At 40.6% G+C, this 26,531-nt stretch overlaps 1 protein-coding gene across 1 annotated transcript; it reads right to left on the reverse strand.

The window, feature by feature from the left end:
* Positions 1–1,422: 1,422 nt before the first annotated feature.
* On the reverse strand, positions 1,423–24,964 carry tbx4 (T-box transcription factor 4). Its single transcript, XM_035153606.2, has 9 exons — positions 24,709–24,964; positions 20,312–20,457; positions 19,820–19,914; positions 10,112–10,231; positions 8,258–8,405; positions 4,783–4,935; positions 4,586–4,674; positions 4,111–4,346; positions 1,423–3,999 (listed from the first exon to the last, which is right to left on the reverse strand). Exons 2-9 carry the CDS (start codon positions 20,453–20,455, stop codon positions 3,344–3,346), a joined length of 1,641 nt encoding a protein of 546 aa, XP_035009497.1. The 5' UTR covers positions 20,456–20,457; positions 24,709–24,964; the 3' UTR covers positions 1,423–3,343.
* Positions 24,965–26,531: the final 1,567 nt, after the last annotated feature.

Below are 26,531 nucleotides of genomic sequence, written 5' to 3' on the forward strand. Positions count from 1 at the left end.
GAATAAATGGAAGCCAGTGACTGCCTGGAACGATAGAAGTAGATCCAAAAATGTAAAACACCACGGCATATTTTGCAAAATGCAAACAGGAAAAGTTTGTGTGATTTGTAATTCAGGACATTCGTAGAAATTTGTAGCCATTTAGAAGGTTAGAGAGCATCATTGCGAACCATAACTGTACTTTGACAGCTAATGACTGTGTGATCACCATTATCAGAAGAGTTATAGTTTATCATTTGAAGCTAGCTGCCGGATGATAAGTTGATTTGAGAGGTGGCTCTGAGAGGAGCCTCCCTTCAAATCCAACCACAGCTGAGAGAGAGAGAGATAGACTGAGGTGCTGACATGAACCAGGACTGAGCCATCAGCATAACTCAGGATCTAATAAGAGCTCTGTGTGAGAGAAAGCAGTGCCCTGTATGCTGATGTGCTCATCCTGCTGTCTCCGCATTCCTTTCAACTAATTGGCTTTACCTTGACTTTTAATTGCAGACCCTTTCAACATCTACTGATCGTTTCTCAAGTGGATACTCTATCGTAAGTGCTGCTTTTTTGATTCTATCGGAAAGCCCCAGGTTGTGGCCTTTATATTTTCATTAATGATGTGTTGTATAGTTACACCAGTTCAGCAGTGGAGAAGTTGGACCACGATGCCTGTAAAAATAATTATAACTATTCAAATTGAGTGGAAACTGTAGATCTTTAAAAGCTTTTTTAGCATTTCAGAAGTTTATTAACTTGTTTATTAACAAGTTATTAATTTAGACATTTTGGAGATTACTGTTTCCATGACTACAGGAAAATATAAAGCCTCAGCTTAGATGAAACCATCAGGCCTTGACCTGCCTGTAGAGGCTTTACTGAAGTGGATGTAGTTTCATCCCAGCAGGGCTGAAAAAACACATGAATGTCATCATGACTTCTTGACAAGCAGAACTTATTAGATTTCATGTCACATTCAAATCCAGATATTTTAGTAAACAGCGACCATTTTGTGATTTGTTGGAAAATTGGTCTTTATCCTTTTTATTACCTCAGTTATGTATGTATTTGTCTTTAGTATTTTTTTGAAAGTTTATAAAGGTACTTGAAAGCAATTTCATACACCAATACAATAATTAACCTGTCACCAGACAGACAATTGTATTGCAAATAACCGTAACCAAAGTTTGGTTTGGTAATTAAAATTGTAATCCCTGTAAAAGAGTAGAATCTGAGCTGTTGCTTATTCAACTGTAATGGAAGATTTTTGAACATAATGTAGCAATGATGAAACTTTAGATTTGAAAATGCCATAATATGTAAACCCTCAGGTGTCAAATAAAATGGATATAATGAATATCAGATAAAGTGGTAAGTTCTTAAAATGTTATGTAGATCAGTTGTACTGGTTTTAGATCAAATACAGCAAAAACAACTAGAGACATGAAAATGTTTATTTATCAGGTGTGCAAAAATGTCAATATATTCAAAAATGTTATATTGAATTAAACAACATGAAACAAGAAAAAAAAAACACAAATACATGAGGGATCACCAACATATCATCTTTCATTGTCAATGCAAGTTCGAACTCTACGGTGTATCATGCTGACGAGAGCGCTTTCTTCCAGCTCCCCTGTCTGCTCAGGCTGTTTTGTATTTGCAGTCTTAAGACATTTTTTCCAACTCAGTCATTTGGGAGTGGAATTTGTGTGCAGCTCTCTTTTCCGGTACTCACCATGGCTTAACATCACTTTTTTAAGCTCCCATCTGGTTTTGCGTGAGAGTTCTCTGCTGTCCTGGTTTAACTAGAGTATTGTTGGGAGCCAAGCTTTGACAACTAACCACACCACAATGGCTGAGCCTTAGATTAGTAAAACACACCTCACATGGACCTGCAGAAAGTATCTAATGACCTAAACACTTACATCTCTAATGCTAGCTACCTTTGTGGTTCACCTTTCACTTGATCCCATTGCTCTGTATGTAGCCCTACACCACGGTTAAAGACTGCCTTGCGTACCTTTCCATTATAATGCACATACGATTCTTAGTTGGCAAAATGAATTTAAAATTCAGTCTTACATATTCTAACATGATCAACCTCACTCTGCACTGGACTTAATGCACGTGTTCCTTAGAAACCATTGGGTAGCAAATCTCATTTTGGCACTTGTGAATAATTAGGATTCAAAGGACCATAACTGTCTTAACTATTAGAAACCCCCTCCCAGATGAACATGTCTCAAGGGCTGACCCTGATCTGAATTTTACTTATTGTCAAATAATCCAATAAAAAGACAAACAATGAAATGATCTTTCATATCAATGAGCTTAACTGTTGCCTCCTTATCATGAACATAGAGCCACTGTAATTTTTTAAATAATCAGTCTAATATGCACCATCATGCTGCAACTCACCAAATACCGTGTGGTCAACTGTAGAATAAATACAGTATTGACATCCACAATGAAGCACAAAGCTCTGCATATCGGGGAGCAGCAAGAAACAGTGATGATTTACCTCTAAGGGAAATAGAGACTCAGAGTCTGTTGGAGGTTGAAGGGCTTTTAAAATGACATATGAGCAGCAGCAGTAGCAGAAAGTGGTGATGCAGCAGGCAGCAGAAGAGTGGGCAGTGCTCTGAAAATTACGATTGGCTGCCATAATCAAAACTGTGCGCTTGATATAATACACTATTCACCCATGTTTTAGAGTACGACTTCATACAAGCTACACTGTTAATCTCTTTGAGGAAAAGGGTGAACCATTTTTTAATGGAACTATATATAGTATTCTTAAAAATATACATCTACATTAGGGACCAATGGGCTTGGCAGTGAGAGCGGGTAGGAAAGTCAGAAAGAGTTGAGAGATACTTGGCCTTTTTTATAGGATTTGTTGACAACAAGAAAAAAAAGAATCACGTCAGCCTCATCCTCTGAACTTGTATCTAAAACATATAGTATGGCCTTCTAGAGGAAGAATAACATCTGCTAATTTGCCCTTATCTACTTCTTTTTGTCTAAAGAAGTAGTCTCATTATTGCTTCAGGTTAGCTCGCTAAGACTCTTGGGGTAGTAAGTTGTAGTGACAAACTTTAAACGCTGATCAAACCTATGCTTTGCATTTGAGAATGGAAGAACCACCTCACTGTGTCTGATGAAACGCTTATAGTACAGATTCTACAAATCAACAAGATGAGGTCAGCCACTGCTCGTCAAATACGGTGTTGTGTATCATACTGCAGTTGCTTTAGTGGGGAATTCATGGACCTAAATGGCTTTTGTTACCATTGCAAGGCATCAGCAGCCTGTAGTGGAGACCTTTGGACAAAACAGGTTTCTCTAGTGGTCCACATTAGCTGTCAGTCCAGTGAGTCCCTGCGCTGCTCAGCCCCACTTGGTACTGGTAGGACGCATCCCGGATGGATAGAGTGCCTTGTGTTGGGTAAGCTGGGAAATCTCTGTGAGGCCGGAGAGGTGACCCTGGCTTTTTGTGGTACAGAGAGGGATGGCCTGACCTCTCTCTGGATCCTGGAACCGCTGGAGAGCACGATGAAGAGGAGGAGGATGAAGGTATGATGGGCAGACCTCGCTGGACCGAAGTGGAGTTGTAGACACCCAGGTCCGCCTGCGACCTCGACACCATGGACGATGTGGGATGGGGTACCACAGGCGTGACCGCGGCAGCGTTGGTGAAGTGGGCCGTGAAGGGCTGGTACGGAACACCCTCCACGCTATAGCGAGGGTAAGGCTGCATGGTAGCCCACATGTTGCAATTTATGGAAGGGGAGTTGGCCAGGTCATCTGTGTCCGCCGCCCCGGATCCAGACTCTGCGTCCATACTGCCATACATACAAGCTTCTCTAGAGGTGATGGCCTCAGTGCAGTATGGATGAGACAGTAGGGACGATTCATAAGAGGGAGCTGAACGGAAGTAGTGCTCCTCTGAGCCCACGGACGAGGTCTCCAGGTACGGCCGCTTACAGCCAAGCTCCAGGTGCCGGGCATTATCTGCAAAGTGATACAATTAACTGCATTGGCTTTAAAGAAGTAGAAAACTTACTGGGCATGTCTTAATGTGCACAACCCTCTACGATTGCTGAACCATGACTGAGAAAATACCTCTGTGTTTGAAGCAGTGGTACAGAAGGCTGGGATCTCGGCTCTGAGAGAAATGGTTTGTGATGGGATCCTGGGGGTCGGAGTTAGACAAAGGAACCCCAGCCTCGTACTGAAAAGAGGACAGGACCTGAGGGTGCCCCGTTAGAGCTCCTGCGCCGAGCTTCCCTGCAAGGTGACTGTGTGACGAGATGAGCCTCTGACGAACCATGTTCTTTGAAATCACTGGATACTCTTTCCTATAGATCAGTCGTGCAAATAGAAAAGAAACAGAGTCAGTTTGCCGTGCGTGCCTACAATTCCACTAAACATGGTCTTTCAAAGAGACAAGGTAGACTCTTTTATCAGGACACATAAATAAACCCCTTGAAGTGCTCATTTATATACAGTATGTCAGGTTTACAAGAGAATTCCAGAGATCTATGGGATTCTATAGGATCAGTTTTACTTTGCTGGTTTCTTTTTCATGTAAACATACCCCTGTAGTCTTGAAACACGCAGATCCCCTTCTTCACTGCCTCGGAATCCCTTGGCAAATGGGTTGTTCTCTATTTTCAGCTGTGTGATCTAGGGAAATTACATTTCATAAAAGCTCTCATTCTATTTTTTAACAGAAAGCACTTTTTAAAAAAATGTATAGAAACTTTACATCTGTATTGTTGCCAGTTGCTGTACCTTGTGGTTTTGATACGAGGTCACAGAGATGAAGGCTGTCTCGTGAAAGACATGAGTACAATACGCAGTGTTCTTGGATCCAAAGGCATTGTTCTCATCAGCTTTGACTATGTGTAGCCTGGGCTGGTACTTGTGCATAGAGTTCAGGATGATCTACACAGGACAAGAGGCCACACATTTCAAACACTCACATAACAGTCATTAGAGTAACAGTCAGAGAGTCAGCTGCTTGAATTAACATTACCTCTGCAAGGGATGTTACGTATTCACACCTTCCCAATAAACAAAAATGACTGAATGGATTTCCTCAAAACGTTGTGGAAGGATGGGACATTAAAGTTTGGAGCTGACCTGGATCAAGAGGTGGATGCAGGATTATTTTTCTTCCCTTCTAAATTTCAACATTTTGAGATAGGGTATATATATATTTACATTTTTACAGAATTCCCAGGGACTAATTCATCGATCTTGATCAATAAAATCAGGCATATTTAGGGAATCGATATCTGTGACTGTGAGCAATTTGTTGTGCCTTGATTAAATTTAAGGCGACTGTTGGGCCTTGCATGTTCTCTACTGAGTGCCATTCTAGTTATTTGTTTTTCAGTGCTCCTTGGCAAGGGAAACCCACTGTACTGCCAATAAGAGATGATCCAATCTACAGTTATGATATGCTCTGACTGGGACACACTGAGTCAACGAGATGAACTAACTGAGAAAACTACTAACTAATTAAAGCTGATAAAATGTACAAATAGATAGATTTTATATATATATTTATGTGTGTGTGTGTGTGTGTATATATGGAAAATAGCCAGAGAGCCAGGAGCTGGAGCTGTGTAAAGACTGTGTTTATGCCTATAAACTAGCTTCAGGGAGTTTTTTTTCTCCACAGTCGCCAAAGTGCTTGCTCATCGTGGGAACTGTTGGGTTTCTGTATAATTTTTTGAGGTCTTGATGCCTTGAGATAATGCACGTTATGATTTGGCACTATATAAATAAAATTGAATTGAATATGATGTATCTATTTGAACACTTTCAACTAACATGCATAGTATATGGTATCCCTGTTACTGTCTATTTCCTGCTAAATTCTGTGTTAAAATTGAGCCTTTCAAGCATAAATCAAATAGCCCATCGAACCGTTTCTCTACATCTTTCACCTCATCACACTTGATGTTGAATCTGTGTGTTGTGTGTCAGCGTAGCAGGTAGCATGTGTTGAACGCGTTTAGGTTGTTTCCGTGGCTACAGGTCGGCTCACCACCATCAGTCTGCTCACCGCAGCCGAGTGCTGTGCCCAGTGAAGCGTTAGCAACAGTAGTGGGGTCATCACTAGTCCAGCTCTGTCAACACCGATGAACATCAAGCTCTGCACCTCGGCTCCCCTCCTCCTTTACCAGACACTCTTGAAGAGCCTTCTCCTCTAGGAGGCTCGGGACAAGAGGCAAAGGTTGATGAGGGCAAAGGGAGCGAGGCTCAGGTTGAACACCAAACGGCCGCACTCACATGCTTCTGTTGCCGAGGCAGGCTGGAGACAGAGATAAGCCATTGGTTGGTTCACCAGAGGCTCTCTGTTGACCTTTGTCTGCTCTGCTGTCTGGCTGCTGTCTGAGGGTGATACTGGAGACTCTTGGATGACTGTCTGAATGCAGTTATCATAGAAGCCTTCCTTAGATCACTGAGGAGCTAAAGAGGGAATTTCCTTTCATCTTTCTTGATATTAAAACATTCAGACAGGATTATTTGCTTTGACTGATGTGCTTGACATGCGTTCTTCAGAAGACAATAAGAATTATTTATTCCGAAAGAATATAATGACCCAAACCTGATGCCAGACAAGAACTTCAATATAGGATCAGATTATGTCCAATGTCTACATTTAAAAAAGATTTCTCTCTGATGATTGCTGTCCCAGAAACTTGGTCTGGCCACGGCGTAGGCTCTTTACTCCAGGTTAGTAACATCTGTTTGCTCTCTGTAAACAACAGATTGTTTGTATTGCTGATGCTGAGCAATTTTGTTGTCATGACAGGAAGGTGGAGGGTGTGAGTTTGGTGAAATATAGAGATAAACAAATGATTTGGTTTTGAAGGACCTTGAGATATAAAAAAAAAAGTGGTATAGACCATAGAACACTGATTCTACAGTGTGAGAACCAACTACTCTATAAAGAGACTGGACTCTGTAGAAGGCAGATGTTCAGTCAGTCACTAAAAAGACTGCATAGCAGAAATGCCCAACTCAACAATTGTCTGCACTCTACCTCACAAAGCAGAACGAGCACAGAGGAAGAGTGAGGACTATAGTTCAATTATTCTTTCATACATATTCTATAAAATTTGTAATGAATGGGAGTTCCTCCACTCTCCTTCGAGAGGCACTGACCTTCTACACACCTCCTGGTCTGGGCGTCATCTGAGCTCGGCTTGGCCTCTAACTTGCTCTGTTCTCATTACTCGCCCTTATCACTGGCCAGGCACTCAACTCAACCTGACAGCGGGCCCCGCCACTGATCTGAGAGGTTATGAACCTAATGAGCCCGCCCATTGATGGTATGGCTTCAGACAAGTTATCCCCGAGTTCCCCTGGGGAGCGCTGCCACAGTCACACTCTTCACCTCCCTCTGCCTCCTCTCTCTTTCCCTCCATTCTCTATCCTGCACTGCTCCACGTTCCACCACAGATTTGAGATGTGACATTTTATATTGGAGTGTTTTAAATTGTTACCTAAACCTATATATAGTAATATATATAGTAATATATATTACTATATATAAAGTAATATATCTAAATAAAATACAAATAAAAGAAATATATATACGTGCTACTTACTACTTACAAAAGTCTTGGAACATGGCAACAGTTCCCGGAACAATTGTAAAGCCCATTGAGTAGACACATTATTCAATTCCATATTAATCATATAATTTAGACTGCACTAGCCGTTTTCATTCCTGAACTTGTCTTTCATACATGAACAAAGCAGCAGGAGATTCTCCGTACAGACTCGTCCACAAAAACACAGAAATCTCTGGAGCGTTCAGGTGAGGGGGGGTGCAGCAGGCAGACACAGGATGTCACTTATTAATCGGCTGTGGAGAACACATGTTTTTGTTTACGGCACATCCACATCAGCATTGGCCCTTATCACCAAAAACTCTCTTGACATCTTTGTTGGTGTCTCTTTAAGTGTGTGGCACGGCTATTTCATTTTAAACTTTTCCTTCTGTCGCAATGTGAAAACGTCATCAACACACCCACTCGCTCGTCATAAATCCTGCGGAGGATCCCCTGCTGTGTAAATGGGCTCATTTGGACGAGGGCGTTTTTATTGTGGGGCTGGACAAAGTGTCACCACAGATGCAAACTATAGACAGCTGTTGCCATCCTCTCAGATTTTAGCCGCTGAACTTGTGAGTAACATTTTAACAAACCCAATTGGAAAGATGACAAAATATAAAGTAGGTACTCACATGCCCGAAAGGGTCCAGGTGATTGTTTGTTAGTTTGAGTTTCTGAAATGAGACCAGCTGCCTCATCCAGTGAGCTCCTGTGGCCGGAGAGTCTGGGTGCACATAGAGTCTCCCCGGCATTGCTGGCTCTGCCTTTCCAGCCACCATCCTATAAACAGATTAAGAGAAGTGCAGCAAATTTAGAAGGAGGAAGCAATGACAAACTGATATGTATTTGTATTTGTAGCTATATGTTACTGTTTTAAAGAGCCAGTGGCATTGTGTTTTTTAGGGAATACGTCTGTATACAGGATTAGGAAACTGCTGCTCTCAACCCTCACAGTATTAAATCCCCTAGACTGCAAGGCGGTGGCCTCTGCGAAAACATCATTACGAATTATGCCTCTCCAAGGTGTTGCTGAGGAACACCAGAACCCACCAACTGCAGGCCATGCCACAAGATCAGAAACAAGTCAGATGACTTCTTTCTGCTTTAGAGTTTGGGATCTTGTCAGCTTTTCCTGGCAAAACTTTTTCGTCCACCCATGAGTAGAAGGCAGTGCCAGCTCTTATGTGGTTCTGATGGATTGTGGACTCCAGAGTCATGACCCTCACATACACAGTCAACTGGAGAATGTTGAGTCCAATCCTGCAGCTTTTTCCTCTTTGACAAGTGTCTTACCAGTTCCCTGCAGCACGGAGCCACAGCCAAGGATGATCTGCAGTAACACTCCACTATCAGACTATGTCACACTTAGAAGATCTGCTCTGCTTTCATACACATACACTAAAATAATGAAGGTTTTCATATTAGATTTTGTCACGATGCCTCTACAAGAGAGCGCCATCAGAACTGTATAGGTAACAACCTATTTTAGATAATATTATCTTGAAAATGTCCTGACACATAAACAGTTTATTAAATTACCAACACATTGCCTCAGTGTGAACCCTGGACTGTTGCTGGTTGGTCAGCTTTGTTCATAACATGTGTTCACAGTGTGTTTCACACATTTGTTAATGTGCCCCAACAAAACTGTCAGCATCGCGCAATGACCAGCGATTTTGGTTTAGTACCAATGCAGGAAACGGTGTTCCCTCTATGTATTAAAATAAGGATGTCAAGGTCAGGTGGTGAACAGGCATGTGTTGTGTTAGACTTTTGTTGAGATTCCAGAATTTTCTTCCTGCCACAGATCTGCAATCAATGTGTTACTTAGTATAACTAAACGTAAATGTTACAACCCTGACTATACTTTCATCATATATATTCAATAAAAAACATGGTCAATCTTTCCCTTACATTTACCATATGCAAATATATTGCAGAGAGGAGGACTGTTAATGTAAACAATAATATGATTAACAGTAATGCAGGCTTTTGCAAAATAATACAATAGCAAAATTCTTCGACATTGGTAAATAATATGGCAGATGTATATAGACTATTCCTCTGTCTTTGAACCAAATCCTCGTACAGAACAACAAACACTGTGTTGAATTCACTGCATTTCCCAAGATTCTCTTGAGTCTGTTGCTTTAGAAGTGACTTGACTGAGAGTGGAATGAGAAACCAACCAGGAAATTCCTGGTTCACTTCAGTTCTCGTGATGAACCCTTTTTTAATCTGTGACAAACTGTGATGAGGATCAACAGTAGCACAGTCAGGAAATCACTGAACTGGCCCAATAATGTCAGTTATTCAACCATATGCTAATACTGGCTAAAATTAGACATCAGCTACTGGTCATACCATTCCAAGTAAAAGAAAAAACCCTGAACTGACTATGTGTGTGTTTAATTACTTATGAATTCAACTTTTCCATACTATTTAATTGAATTGGGCCAGATTCACTTATGACCTTAGAAACTTACCACTTGTTATCACAGAACTTGTAGCGATGATCATCAGCTGGGACAATGTCAGTGAGTAGGATGTACTTGGTTTTGGGGTTCATCCCAGCCACTTTGACCTTGTAGCTTGGAAACATCCTCCTGTTGGAGGAATGAACAGGGAAGTTTTTAGAAATTCTCACATTTATTGTGCAAAGCTTTAACAGTGTAAAATATTCTGAAAAAGGAGCTGACCTCAGCCAAACACTTTAGGAATTGATCTAATTTAATGAACCTATTTTCATCTTCCTTAACATGGCATTTATTATTTATCTATGTTATATGCACATGGATGGGTCAAGTATATGTTGCTATATACTTACATGTATGATGCATATGAAATGACCTGCCTTTTTATTTGCAAAGTTCAAGGTGTAACAGAAAGGTTGTGTTCGTCTTCCTAATCCTGTGAGCCAGTTGTATGTGTTGGACGAGTGTAGTATCGGCACAGACACTGCAGATGAAGATCCGATTAACTCATTGACTGCAGATCACTGAAGTCCTTAAGGGACTGACACGAGCGAGGTCCCATACAGAGGTCAGTGGACTGAGCGACGGGCAGGGTGAGAAGCTGCCGTCTCTGTAACTTGAAATACCCTTTACCTGCAGAGTCATTTGATGGAACCTACTCCTACACAGATAATTCCAATAAGCACATTACAGACTAGGAGCCACTTGCCAAAGCTCTTCTTGATGTTGACCTTACTGTCAGGATCTTCACGTCCTGGTAATAATTTGTGTCCATGCAGGCATTGATTTGGAAGAGGACTAAAATCCTCTCGGATCTGTGATTCTTATGTACCATAAAAATGTTGGCAACCCACTCTATCTTTCATCTTTTAAATGCCCTGAAACAAAAGACAGAATATGCTGATATAGCCGCCGAGGCTATAAAACACATGAAGAGAGCTACCTTTCCTGACCTCTCCTGGGAAACCAAAAACCTGTTCATCCCATCTGCACTAAAGAAAACTTTGCAAAGGGCTCTGTGCCTCCTTATAAAGTCCTAAGTGGTTTTTAATGGCACCCTGGATTGGACAACAGTTTAGACAGCAGACTTGTCATTGCTCAAGAGGCCACAGTCAAAAAGGCCTGCAGTTTATCTGTGGGCGTTGCAACGTGTTTAAACATTGGAGAACACTTAAGTAAGCCTTGCATGTTTTTTCAGAGGGCGCCATGGCATCAAAACACCTATCTCCATACTTGTTGTTTAATGCGAATGCCTATCTTAAAATGCTCATATTGCTGTCACCATCTGATCATGTTACTGTAAAAACTCACTCACATAAGAGAGAGGCAGCGACTGAGAGAGAGAGAGAGAGAGAGAGAGAGAGAGAGAGAGAGAGGGAGAGAGGGAGGATAGGGATTGAGGGCAGGTAATTTAAATCTCTCTCTTAGGCTTCAAATCCAATCATTAGGAGAGATCAGTCGCGGTATCATCCTCACTGAAAGATGGCTAAATCCCAGAGGTGCATTCAAAACAGACCTCTGCTGATCTCTGGCTCCACTCGCATCATACAGACAGAGCAGATGGGGGACCGTGTCAACACATGAGGCCCTCAGATTTGTGTATTATGACCCCCCCCCATCAAATGAGTCTGTCCCGCCTATGCAGTCTATGGTCCCGCCACAGAGATGAAACCGAATCTCAGACACAAATGGATGTTGCTGAGTCTGAATGGTCCGTGGTTGTTAGTAAGATACTAACTTAGCTTGTCCAACTATCACATATGCTCTCAAGGTCTCACCACCAGGTTTGACCTTATAAGAAAAAAATTGTTTCTTATAGCCACACTCAAAGTAGGGGACAATAATGTGCCGTCATAGAAAGGGGGTGAGACACAATGAATGAAAAGTATGGTTTTACTACTGCACACACAAAGCTGACGGAAACACAGAGATGTGCCTCACTTGCTCACTTGTAAAACGTGTAATTGGGGGGTAGGGGGATTAATTGGATACAGCCCCCCCAAATTTCCATCCACTTAACCTAGTGTATTAAATCATCACATACCTCAGCTGAATAATGATATTCATTTGAAACTATACATCTTTAACATCTTTTGGTGCTTTTAGAGTTGAGTGAACAAGAATTCCGGACAGTGCTCTTTAGTTCTTCGTTGTAGAGGTAATAGATCTATAACTTCTTCAAAACATTTACTTAAAAGATCATTCATTCACATTAATAATGCCACGTTTTTAGTCTGTGCTCCATGACAAGCTAATGTTCATGTAAGGAAGCACTATGGTGGCAAATCAATAGTTCTTCCTCACACTGTTTTAGGGCAACAGGACATGTAATGAGTCAGGTGGGGATTGTATAGGTTAGGGTTAGGTTTTGTTTAAGCAAGTAGCAGCGGTTATGCCTATCAAATTGTATTTGTATAGCCCATATTAGAAAATCACAATTTGTCTCATAGGGCTTAACAAGGTGTGACATCCTCTGCACTTAGAGATCAACAAGAGTAAGGAAAAACTACCCAAAAAAATCACTATTAACAGGGGAAGAAACATAGAAACCTCAGAGAGAGCCAGATGTGAGGGATCCCTCTCCCAGGACGGACAGAAGTGCAATAGATGCTAAAAAAAGATTGAATGCATCAATTATAAAGCTCGATATTTTCATTCTCTGGACTTGCCCTTCTTCTTAATGGAGATCACACACAACAAAGCACAGGCTTAAGTGCAAATATAATATATCAGACTTCAATCTGCTCTTTCAGGACCACGGATAGCACCACTGAGACAGGTGTGCAAAACCGTTATAATCTTCAATATTTAATGGAAAATAATCACAACTTCCCATAGCACAGTGTGCTGTCGACATATACATAAATGCAGACAGTTGTTTTCACGTGATAATGTTTTTCTATACTGCTTTACTTTACTGACATGTTAAAAAGATTGATATTTTAGTGTTGTAGCTGTGTTGTAGCGAAGAATATTTTCGCACCTGGATACAGACAGTTGACAATAAAGTGTATAAGGCCTGATGAACACTAGGGGATTTTCAACTCTTAACCGATTTTAAAAAATGAGAGAGACCATAAGCATAATGACAGATTTTACTGATTTTTAATATTATAATTGTCAGAATGCCCACACTAGACAATTTGAACATAACGTCAGACCACACACTTTGACGTTTGCAGGAAACAATTTAACAGCGGCAAATCCAGAGACTTTGGATGTCACAGAAACTCGTGTGATTATTCTTCTTTTTTTCATGGTCGATGGCAAACAACATTAAGGTGCATTACTGCCACCGTCTGAACCGGAGTGTGGAAAACTTGCGTGATTAAGCGTGACTTCATAGAAAAAACAAACATGGTGCAGGATCAATGTCGTCAGCTTGCTGCACTTGTCTATGTTCTGTTTTAAAGCATAAAGGGGAAAAAAGAGGAAAAAAACTATGGATATAGTCATGGCTGAGAAGGTCGAGTTGGATAATGCATTTTGCAGCGAAAGCTGGAGGTGAGTTGGAAAGGTATTGTTGTTTTTAGAAGCAGCAGGCCTTAGTAAGTGTGCCGCCAACCCTTATAAGTCTCTGAACTCTACTGGATGAACATGATTCTTCAAAAGATATTCTCTCATTTGGTGTTTCATGATGTAGAGAGAGCTGAATAACATGTTGGGGACGAGAGCTGCTGACTGTGAAGGTGATTACCTCATTTTCATACTCATCAAACTGGGCTAGGGTTACTTGTGACCTATATGGACAGAGTTGAAAGGTCTGTTTTTGAAATGAATTCCACTACAGATGACAGATATGCCCGTACATGTAATTAGTAACGTATTCCATTAGACACTAAGTGAGTAACATTTTAAATAGTTTGGTTTACTTCAACTTTACCTTACATTATTATGAAACACTGTGAATGTGGCATTCACACAATACCGCTAAACTCTGATGTTTAGACTCACAAAAAGTGTGAAGACACAGTTTTCCTTGACTTTAACTTATTCAAATATAAGTGATTTTACAGTTTCATAAACATTTTGTTTTTAAACAATTTGTTGCCTTGTAACAAACCCTCTTAAAATAAATAGCACCAACAAGACTGTGTTTACCTTTGGTTTCCCCACAGCATCATACTGGTTCAAAACATTTAAATAACAATAACATGTAATGCAGCGCAGTGTGAGGAAGCAAGCTAACATAACAAAAGATCGCAGTTTTGATGGTTGTTTTAAAAGTTCCCACACATTTAGGTGGGTGTAAATATTATTGGATAGAACTACTTGGAAAAAAGTACAGTATATCATGCATGTTGTAAATTGGCTATGGTTAACTTAACTTGCCTGCAATGCTAAGTAGGTAGGATAGCAGTAAGTAAGTTTAACTAAAACTAAAACTTTAATTTTCAAAGTGAATAATGAAGACTTTATTCTAAAAATGTTTTCTAATTACCATCTATTTAAATAGTAACTGCTCATATACGTGCATGTGTGTGAGTGTGTGTGTGTGTGTGTGTGTGTGTGTGTGTGTGTGTGTGTGTGTGTGTGTGTGTGTGTGTGTGTGTGTGTGTGTGTGTGTGTGTGTGTGTGTGTGTGTGTGTGTGTGTACATATACATATATATACATATGGTAGTGTGACTAAGTGAGTGTAAGGGGAGTATGAGAAATGGAAGGTGCAGAGTGTATGTATGATATCAGTGTCGGTGTGTGTGTGTGTGTGGGTGTGTGTGTGTGTGTGTGTGTGTGTGTGTGTGTGTGTGCCAGCTGTTTCTCTTAACATTCCCACATGTTTCGGCCATTCCCTCTCTGGGAATCTCCAGTACCACAGTGAGATCAAACGGAGCGTTGAGGGGGGGATGATGAAGCGCTACAACCTAGCAGACTCAGCCTATGGTGGGCGCCGGATTCCTCTTATCAACCCGCCGCTGCTCTCTTGACGGGCTGTGTACAATGAGGGAGAGTGAGGGAAGAGCTTGGCTGGGTGCTTTGAAACGGGAGGATTATGCCTGGACAATGACACTCACAATAACAAGTCTTCTAGGCTCAGCTAGGTGCTGCATGGGAGTGGGCTGAGCTAGTTTCATCTCGGAGTGTCGGGAACATGTGGGATCCCCTGAGTGACAGCAGGGTTCCTCTGCATCTGTGTCTCCTCCCGTGCCACCTCTGCACTGACCCCCCTCACATGACAAAGCAGTGGATCCCAAACCTTTTTTTTTAAACCACGGAACACTTGAAGTTCAAGTTTTGGTTTTTTAGGGTTTTCTTTACAACAAGTTGATCATGAAGGTCGCCGGTTTTAGTGTCGTTATTATTTTTTCTTTTCATCACATTTGCTTTCACATGAAACACTCATTTAACATTGTTTCCTAACCCTTCATTCATGTTTGCAGTATAACAATACCAGATGTGTACTATTGTGTACCGTGTGACTCCAGGTATAATTATCCTCCAATAATATATAATTTGTATCTATGTAAAAAGTACTGGTTGGGATTTGCATTACCAACCAGTCGTACATGATATTCACATTTGCTATTTCTTAAAAGCAGGTTTTTATTAATATATTAATATGATTTCATTAAGTTAATAAAAAAAAATATATTAATGCAACTTTGCATGTTATTTGGTGAAATTGTATTCATATTTGCAGTTAATAAATGGAAATACACTATTGTGAAGCAGTCTTGGACACACAAATGCATCTGCCAGTGAAAGCAGGATGAGTGATCACAGTATTGTTAGCTTTAACCATAGTTTGGAACAAACGTAAATCATTTTTATCATGACCAAAACCACACTTGTGCCCAAATTTACCTTTTAAATTGTACAAAAACTATATTTTCGTTTGTTTATAAGATTTCAACAGTTCATCTCATTATTTCAATCTACAGTAGGAACACCTCATTTATTAGCAGGCACTCACAGGTTATGTCTTTAGGACGTGTCCTGTCAGAAACACATCCCAAAGGCACAAACCTTCAGACACGACTGCAAACATCACAAAACATTGTTAACTGTGACTGTCGGCAGCTCGAACTGACAGTCACTTCATCATGTGATGTTTACAATGACTCACATAACGTTTTGACAGGGCTCCCTCGCACAGGCTCTCTGCTCGCATCAGACTCAGCACCCTGCTGATCAACACTGCCACTTCAGCCTGACCGCTCCGTTTTCACTCTTTCCCCTTGACCTTTGACCCTTTTCTGTTGGTTATGTTCAGATTTTACTAAAGGGTCCAATTGCCAGGATGCTGAATGTGACACCTCGGCATTGCAAGCCTCAGCTGCATGGTGGCATGTGGCGGTACGACTGATCAGAGGGCTGTTAAACACGTCTTCATTAAGTGCTTTCAGGCGCCAGCATGCATGGGGACTGGGACCCCCCCCAAGAGGTTATTGGTAATCAACATAAAACCAGATCACTTTGTTTATAGCCCTTTAAAATTTCACAAGAGAAGAAAACATTTCACAGTCTATGGCTGAACTGTGTAAAGACTTGAAGACAAATTTATGCTCTGGTGAGAAGTTGCCGATGGAAAGTTTTTCATTTGAAAGGATCTGGAGAGATAAAATGCTGAAGAGCTAAACTGCTCATTTGTAAATATGTCTCCAAAGATCATTGTGCTGAAGCAGATAGTTACACAACATTTAAACATCTCACTAAGCCTTTTCACAACACTTGAAACTAAGGCTTTGGTAGTTATGCAGTTATTCAGAGGTTACTGGTGGAGAAGACAGACTGGGGACTGCCCGGACTTCTTGACATGGTTTCATCTTCTCCAGTCAGCAGATATTAAAGCTCCAAAGCTCCTGCTGTACTACTGTTACTACTCGTGCAATGTATATTTGTAGTACTGTCTCCCTTACTGCGTACACACACACACACACACACACACACACACACACACACACACACACACACACACACACACACACACACACACACACACACACACACACACACACAAACACACACATGCTTTTTTCTATTTTGTTATCTGCACTGCTTTGTGATACAATCAAATTAATAATTAAGTATTGTAAATAATTTGGCTTCTGCTTAATGATTTACAATCTGACTCTGATTACAGAGTAAACCGATCACTGTTCACCTGGGTGATATCAGAGATTTGACAGAATTATATTTTATGATACATTTGCTATTTTTATTATTATTATTATTATTGTTGTTGTTGTTGTTGTTATTATTATCTGAACATTATTGGATATCTGTACAATGAGTGGAAATGAAAAATGTTTTCACTGAGGAATGTTCATATACAGGATCCCTGTGCTCTCACTGCCAAAGACTAATGAGCCCCATAGTAGATTGGTAATGTACCAAATAACGGTCTCCGACAGACACTGATTCCAAATATCAACATGTGACTTTTCTGTCCCACTCACATCATGCTCTGCTCAAACATCAGATTTAATGTAACTGGGCTACGCCAACATGCCCCTTTCAACATTACCAAACATCTTATAACAAGGTGAGCAGCTCTACATGCACTATTCATAACACACCTGAATAATTCATATTATTCATTCTGAGTTTGCTGTTGATTCAGAGTTTCTGTGACCTTCAGAGCAGCAGCAGAGCCGCCACTGCTGCTGACTGGCTGTAGGTGAAAGCATACAGGTTCCCAGCACAGCTGCATAGCTGAACCACTGCACAGCCCTTCAAAGGGCTTTAAGGATTGAGAGCCCACTTTATCAGATGGACAAGGGAAAGCCCATCTCTCACAGTTATGCAGCATTAAAGAAAAAATGTGGTGACCTTTTACATTTTTTACTGTAAAAAAAACCATCCCATGGGGAAAGAGAGGCGGAGGTCGATTTAAGAGTCTACTCATTCTCTGGTTAATGTCCACAGGCCTCACCATCTAATCCTCAGGTCGCATTAAATCCAACAAGCCAAGCAGTCATTTGTGTTTTCAATTATGAAGTCAGTGCTGCAGGAACCATCTGTCTCTTCCTGAAAGACAAACCTATAACTGCGATATGTTTCTAATAGCTGTCGGAACAGATGGTCACAGAAAGGTTTGATATTCATTTTGCATAATTAAAACCAATACACTTAACCTTTAATTTTCATGTTCCAACACATAACCTACTTTTAATATGTTATTTGACTAACAATGTAACCCAACAACATTTTCTTGGTGAAATTACAATGGAGCTCTTTTTTTATTACATCACTATTTGAGGTTAGTGGTTAGTTTTATTGTTGAAATGTATTATTTTATTTGGAGCAACATCGAACTGAACCTAATATTTTACAGTATGAAACACTATATATACATAAATAATATCAATATATACTAGTATAATATACTGTAGTCGATCGTGGCTCAGGAGGTGGAGCGAAGGTAGAGCGGGTCACTAACCAGAAGGTCAAGAGTTTGATCCCAGTCTCCCCAATTCCACACACTGAAGTGTCTTTCGGCAAGACATTGATCCCCAAATTGCCTGACGGCTGTGCAGCAAAACTGTATTGTAAAGTCCTTTGAGTGGTATATAGATAAATAAATAAATAAAATAAAAAATAAAAAATAAAAATTTAAATATATATATATATGTAAATATACATACACACACATATGTGTGTGTGTGTGTGTGTATCATATAAAAGATTACCTACTAAGTACAATTTCTCAGGTGCTCTACATAAGTACTTAGTTTGGTGGTAGCCTACTTTACTTGAGTATTTTTTTATTATTATATTATTTATCTGATTATAGTCAGTAATTAAGATTTTGCATTTAAACATTTCTACACATTTTGTTCAGTGCATCTTTGTTAAACTTTTGAATATGGGTCATTACCTGTAACAGATTATTTGATGTTAAAGTGGAAATCTTATTCACTCCTGGTTGATTTTATAACACCTGAAAATCAACAGCTGATGTGGTTTAATTCGACAGGACAGAGAAATGTGGGGGCAGCAAAACAAACCACAACAGAGGTCAGGCAGTGATTGGCCTTTTTCCATCATTCTGAGAGAAACTGTGATCTGATTTTATTCTGCACACATCATGAGTGTGTGAGCAGCAGGGCGCAATGAAAGGAGCAGAGCAGCTGTCTGGGAAGCTGGAGGTGAGCAGTGTGTCGCCTGCAGCTCTTCATCCAACGGCTCAGTGTGGCTGCTCCTCACTGATCCATCACTGCCTGACACATCTCACACTGATCTGCTCAGAAAAATGACTTGTCTGGGTTTGTCGATGTATTTTTGATGAACGATGGGGTTGAATATTAGCTCACTGACAATACTTTGCATTTTCTGTAATTATTTAATGATAAAAGTCAACGTGTGGTTCACCATTAAATGCTTTTAACGTGAAGCTGCCAAATTGCAAACACGTTGAAACACTTTCACCAGTGGGTCGGTGGCTTAATCACCACTGTGTTACTTAATCAGTTAGAGGTAGTGACTCGGGTTTAAATAAAAGTAGTAGGAGTAGAAGGTCTGAATTCTTCCACCACTGATTATTAAAGTAATTTCTAATGATGGAATTAAAAGTTCAGATACACACACATTTTCACTTTGGCTTTTCTAGTTACATTGACAAACATTTCTTTTTCTCCTTGATTTAGAAATGTCCCCAAAATTAGTATTTCAAATTAAAACTAAGAGCAAAGTGACAAATGTTGAAGCTCAAAATAAGTAGTGATTTTCTGTCGTTATGTGATTGATGATGATGATAGATGTTGTGCTGCGTTACTAACCTGCCTGCTTTAGTAATGATCATCTCTGTGCCGGCCTCGTGGAACTTCTTCCACAGCTCCCGCTCATGAAGGATGACCTTAATGTTCTCAATGTTCTGAGCGAGAGAGTGAGAGAGAGAAAGAGAGAGAGAGGAAATCACTGTGACACTCTACACAAACCAAACCATCACCACAACCTATTACAAATAAGGTGTGAAGAAAAAAACATCGTGAAATATCAGGATATAAACACGTGCTGAGCAATTCATAAAATCAACCGTAGTTGAAAATTAAAAATCCACATTTTATTGACTGAAATAATTTATTTTGGGGGAGGTTCATTTAACACTTCAGAAATCATCAAAACACAAACAAGACCTGATTGATTTGTAATTTTAAAATCCCAATCAACAGTCCCTCCATTGAATGAGCTGTCTAAAGAATAATTCCTCAATAATTCAGTCATAGGAAGCATCTGTGTGTGTTTGGGACATTAGGTCTCCATGTGTGTACCTGGTCAGGCTCATTGGAGCTGGGAATGGCGGAAGCTGTGGACAGGCCCAGTCGTGGCTGGTGTGGGAGGAGATCTGTCTCCACACCGGTCTGGACTCGGCTCATACATTCATCCGTCACAGCTGAAGCCTTCTCCTGCAGCATCTCTGCAGGATTAGAGAAATATTCAGCTGTCAGACGTATCAGTGAGGAGCTGTGACAGCGCAGAGAAATGTCCGCTGTACATCAGGCCTGCCATGTGACACTGATCAGACGCAGACTCGCCAGCGCCAATAATACATGTTATGGATCCCATACCATCGTGGCAGCTAAATGTGGTTACCTCAATATCACCAAGCTCTGCTTAAACAACCATATACAGTATACAGCCTATGGACCGATACATGTTGAGTACAGCCACTCTGAGCTGTTAAAGTGACATTTTAAAATAATCTGAAATGTTGTTAGCCTTGAAGCAGGAGTGTAAATATAAAATGTGAACCTCTTTTTTCCAAAATTCGAAATTAATTCATAATCATTTAAATTTCTTACTGAGAATAAAAACAAGATGATTTATATGTACTATATGTAATAATGATGACAACAAAAAATGTACATTTGTTTAAGAAGCATTGTATGAACATATACAAATATATGTATAAAATACATCATATACATGAGAACAATTTTGATTATTGATCTGTCATTTTTATTTTATATATTTACACATTCAATAACCTTTCAATGCCATTTTACTCTCTTAATCTACAATTAGTTAAAAACATGTACAATTTTACTTTTAATTAATAATTATAATACCATAATTTAATACTTAATAATGTTTAATTCACTTTATCTCTATCAGTACATAGACACACACACACATAAGTTATGTCTTCATTTGCATTAATATTTCTAAACCATCAAATGCGGACATAAAAATCCTGCATTTCCTTTTCTCTCAGCTACATCGCCATATGTTTGTTATAGATTTATTTACTCAGTTGTTTTAATTGACTAAAACATGGAAAATAACTTGTGTTAAATTGATCAACATAATGTTTTGGGTGGCGTATTATTTACCTGTTAACGTGACAAAATGGTTGAGATGGATGTGAAGGGAAACCTCGCGTTCAACCGAACATGAGCACCAGGTTAACACCGTCTCCTGCTCTCCTGACTCAAATGTGTGTAATTTCAATTGTTACATTCGACACACACATCCCACATATTAGGAAATAAACTACGCAAAATCCCTCATCAGATTTCAGATATTTAAATATAATTAGTGTAATACTCAAATCATAATGACATACAAATATAATCATCATTTTTAAACAAATGTTTGGAATTTGGGTGGCCTCTGTTAATTGTTTGTGGCTCATTTTAAATCTTAAGAATAAACTTTCTATTCAAAACATAGCTCCCATGATGCAATGGGGCAAACATTTCACTGATCAGTGCATCATTTTTCTATTAATTTGTTCCTTAAGAAATTGTATAGGAACAAAAGTCATGAAAAAGTTGTGAATTTTACTGATCCGTAAAATCGAATACATTATTCAGAGAATCCCGACATCTCATTACCATCTCATCTAAGCATGAGCCCACACACACACACACACACACACACACACACACACACACACACACATACACACATATAAACCCTGATCTAAAGAGCATATCGTGGATAAAATATCAAACCTGGTAGCCCAGTATTAAAAACAGTGGCAAACTAGGCGGATTATGATTTTTTTTTACAGGAAAGGAACAAAGACGAAGAAAAAAATCCGGTGATAGTAATTTAGCCCAATGGAGGATATAAAGTCTTTATCCTTGTCATTATGTTGATGGTTCTATGTCCCCCCCCGTCTCTCACACCTACAGAACCACTGCAGATTGTCTTCCACACTGTTTCATCAAACACCATCTCTGTCTGTGTCTCATCCTGCTGCTGCTGCTGCTGCGCCTCACGCACTCGAGGGTTCTCTACACACACTGTTCTCTTGAGTTCTGCTTAAATTACTTCTGCTCAATAAAACACATTTGTTTCATTGAAAATACTCATGTGGCATGAATTTAAAAGTGTTGCAGCACGTCAAAAATGAAATATTTCATTATGTTGATGATCATTTATCTTTCTGATCATGTTGCAGCTACTGTATTTGAGACTTACTCCTCTAAAATCTTAATAGTCTTCTCAATTATCTTAACTACCAATCTTGCTAAAAAAAAAGACAAAAACTACCGACAGCATGTGAGAGTAAAACCTGTTGCTTTCCTCTCCCTGCTCCTGAAACCTCAGCGGTGTTCATTCCTCACCGAGGATGAGGGCCTGTAAACACAGAGTGGCCACTCTCTTAGCCATGAAAGTGGAGAGGCGGTGTCCAGTGTAAACTGATGGAGACATCTTTGAAAGCTAATAAAGATAAGGGCTGACAGAGAAACTGCTCTTTTTTTTTTTACAGCGTGAACCTGGGCCTTTCACTTCTCCTGTTTAGCTGAGAAGTGTGAGCTGGAACCAAGTTTCCGTTCCCTGTCGCTGTGGACATGAAGGGCACACACTCCATCACGTGATACCTGTCAACACTAGCAACAAGTAAATATAGAAAATCAGTCCTGACATCACTATGTGCATATACAGTGCCTGCTGTTTGTACTGTAAGAAATCTTTGCTTCAAATGAATCTGCTTGTAAAACATCCCAACGCACTAGCAGAAGAAGCCCATGCAGCGCCTTTACAGAAGTGACAAACGGTAATGCTCCTATGCAGATGTGGAAAGTCTGGAAAAATACAGCGGATGAATTTCCACGAAACGATCCCTGGTGCACATTTGACTACAAATTTCATGTAAAGATCCATTTTCAATATTGGTGGTGAAGGTCACCATCAGCTTGCAATAAATTCTGTACTGAACATATTATTTCAGTTGAGCAGAAAGCAGGACAAATGCAAACAAGTCCAAAAACCTCAGCAGACAACAGAGTGTTGTCAGATGAGGTTTGTTCTGAGAGAGACATGGGTGAGAAATTTCAATCTGCCGCCATTTTGTGTGTGTGTGCAGCTCTGATGCCAGGAGGCCTGAGCATCAAACACTGAAGGCTTTTGGGTCAAACTAACACACAATAAAAGCATTTAAACAAATACATCTTCCAGTTTGACAGTATTTCATTCCACATCATTTACAATTCACCTGTTGTAATGATCGTCTGTATGAGACACATTAAATGTGAGGCCTGAAACTGAATCCACCAACATTACTGACTCATGTGATGGTCACGGAAACTCACGTACTGACTTCAATTCCTATCAGAGGGGACTTTCCAATCCTGCTCCATAAAAGAAAAATATTAAAACCCAGTGACTTGTCCAGCGCTGCTTTGAGATAATTAAGAAAAGAACATGAAAAATTCCAACATCAACTAACACCATATATATATATTGTTTATATGGTGTATATAGTATTTTTTGTAAAGTAAGTAAAAGTAAAAGTAAAACATAAATTGAAAATCTGATTTTAAAATATTTACACTCTTATTTTGATAATGAATAACAGTAACGCAATAAAATGGAAAAACCAACTCCTCTTGATTTAAAATATTTCATAATAATAATAATAATAAAAAGAATAATAGGAAATTAATTTGTTGTCTAAATAATACAGTGTTATTGCCATCGTAAAATCACAAGAAATGCGGCTGTACATCTGTAAATTAGAGCAATATTTGGCATGGCAAGATTATTATGTTATATGTTTATTTCATTCATCGACCAAACAAAACAATTTATATGCAAACAAAAAATCTCAAATCTTGACTGAAAGGAGCATCAAGAAGAATAATCTATATAATCTGCCCCTGTTTCACAAGACATTAGTGAAGAAAGCAAATAGTTCAATAAATGTTAGAATCAGATGTAAAGAAAAAGTAGTTCCAGTTTACTTCTCTGCCTCCGTGTTTCTGTCCATCACTGTCACTGAACCCTTCCACAGCACAGAGACAGGAGCAGTGTCTCACCGCCTGACACATGTGTAGCCAACCTGTAACCAGCCTGTAACCAGCCTGTAACACTGTCTGTAACACAGCAGACTGTAACACTGTCTGTAACCAGCCAGCAACACAACCTGTAACCAGCCTGTAACACTGTCTGTAACACAGCAGACTGTAACACTGTCTGTAACCAGCCTGTTACACTGTCTGTAACACAGCAGACTGTAACACTGTCTGTCTGAAACCAGCCTGTAACACTGTCTGTAACACAGCAGACTGTAACACTGTCTGTAACCAGCCTGTTACACAGCCTGTAACCAGCCTGTAACCCAGCAGCCTGCCTGCAGCGCTGTTTACTAACAAGCAGATAATCAGTAGATAATCGATGAGCGCAGCAGCTAATCAGCGGCTCGTCTCTACTGTACCTCCCGCACTCAGTCATCTGCTTAAATCCATCCCCCGCACAGCGGCTCAGTGTTCAGCGGCTCAGCAGCGGCTCAGCAGCGGGACGCTTCGCTCCCTACGGCGCCTGCACGTGCTCCTCTCGGGGCGTCTGTCCTCGGAGGCTCCGCAGGCTGCGGCCGCGGCTGTCCGCTGGAAGTGTCTCTGCGTCGGGCGGTGAGACGCTGCCTTAGTGCCTTTCAGCCTCTCCAGCACCGAGCTGCGCTCTGCGCCTGTGCACTGCTCCCTCAATCTGACTGAGGGACTCAGTGGGGTGTTCTCTTGGATTCACACACACACACACACACACGCACACACACACACACACACACACACACACACACACACGCACACACTCACACAACGCACACACACACACACACACGCACTCACACTCACACACACACACACACACGCACGCACATGCACACCACACACACACACACACACACACACACACACACACACACACACACACACACACACACACACTGGTACACGGTGGAACAGGCTCCACTCAGGTTGTTCAGCCCCTTGATGTGTGAGGGCAGCGGGGGGACCCTGATGTGTCCCCCTGCTTCTCTCCCCGCCGCGGCCCTGACGCTGCTGCGGCCCTGAGGAGCCTCTCCGGCGGCTTCGGTCCCGACAGAGCTCATCCTCGTCCACCAGTGACTTCAACAGCCCGATCCCAGGTTAAGGTCACCAGGCTGCACTATAGGTCAGGAGAGCCTGTTCCCCACCGGGTGACCACACACTGCTGTTTAAAAGCGGGATGCACGTGGTAAAAACCACTGTTCACATGTGACGGAATTTATTTCACCTTTATAAAGAACCATGGTTACTTCAGGGAAGGAAATGGCTCCAGCGCTCATCAGCGAGGCTCTAGAATAAAGTAGTCCCAAAAAAGGCCTCCACATTTTACACATCAGCAAGTACCCCCATCAGAATCTGATTTAAAATACAGAAACAATCTGCTCCCAATGAATAATCCCGATATCGCTCTCAGCATTTTGAATCGACATGTAGAATAACCTGCCAACGACCAACACGATTGTTTAAAAAAGTCTCTCTTAATATAGCTACTTAAATAAAAATGAAAATCAGTCCACCATAAAATGTATACAATGGTGTATATGCTGCTTTAGACTAAAGCACAGTTATTTCCCTATGTTTACAGCGAAGTCTTGTCCTCCGTGTGTTGCCCTTTATTAACATGGAATTAACATGAAGCGCTCTGAAGCTGGAAACACATGAACCTTCCAGGATTATTTGTTCAAATGTTTCTCTTCATTATTGGTTTGGTTTGACTTCGATCCTCAAAAAGGAATCGTGTAGGCCCACAAACCCGCAATAACCTGCACGGATAATAAATAAATGAATACAAAAAATAAATGGAGTTAATAAAATTACTACAACTCAAATAAATCTGGATTATAATTTGTCTCCCCCGTTAAACCTCTCTGCTAAATAAAATCGTAGTAAAAGCTCATGTGGTCCGCAACGGCCTGAATGTGAAACCACCTGAAAATAATATTGAGGGAAATCTTTACAGCAGCAGTTATGCTGTGGCACGTTGCGTGTGTGCGTGTGTGTGCGTGTGCATAGTAATAACACAGCGTCAGGCCTCAGACGTGAGTGACGCACTGTCCGCAGGTGAAATATGCGCCTGTGGTTTTTGCAGCAAATGAAGCGCGTTTATAAATCAGGTGCCAGTGTGACTTATATGTCTGCTGGTGACATGAACTGTGCGCGCGCGCGTGTGCGTGTGCGTGTGTGTGTGTGTGGCGCTCAACTCCGACTTTGTCCA

The sequence above is a fragment of the Hippoglossus stenolepis genome, chromosome 4 (genome assembly GCF_022539355.2).
Source record: "Hippoglossus stenolepis isolate QCI-W04-F060 chromosome 4, HSTE1.2, whole genome shotgun sequence".
Taxonomy (NCBI): Eukaryota; Metazoa; Chordata; class Actinopteri; order Pleuronectiformes; family Pleuronectidae; genus Hippoglossus; species Hippoglossus stenolepis.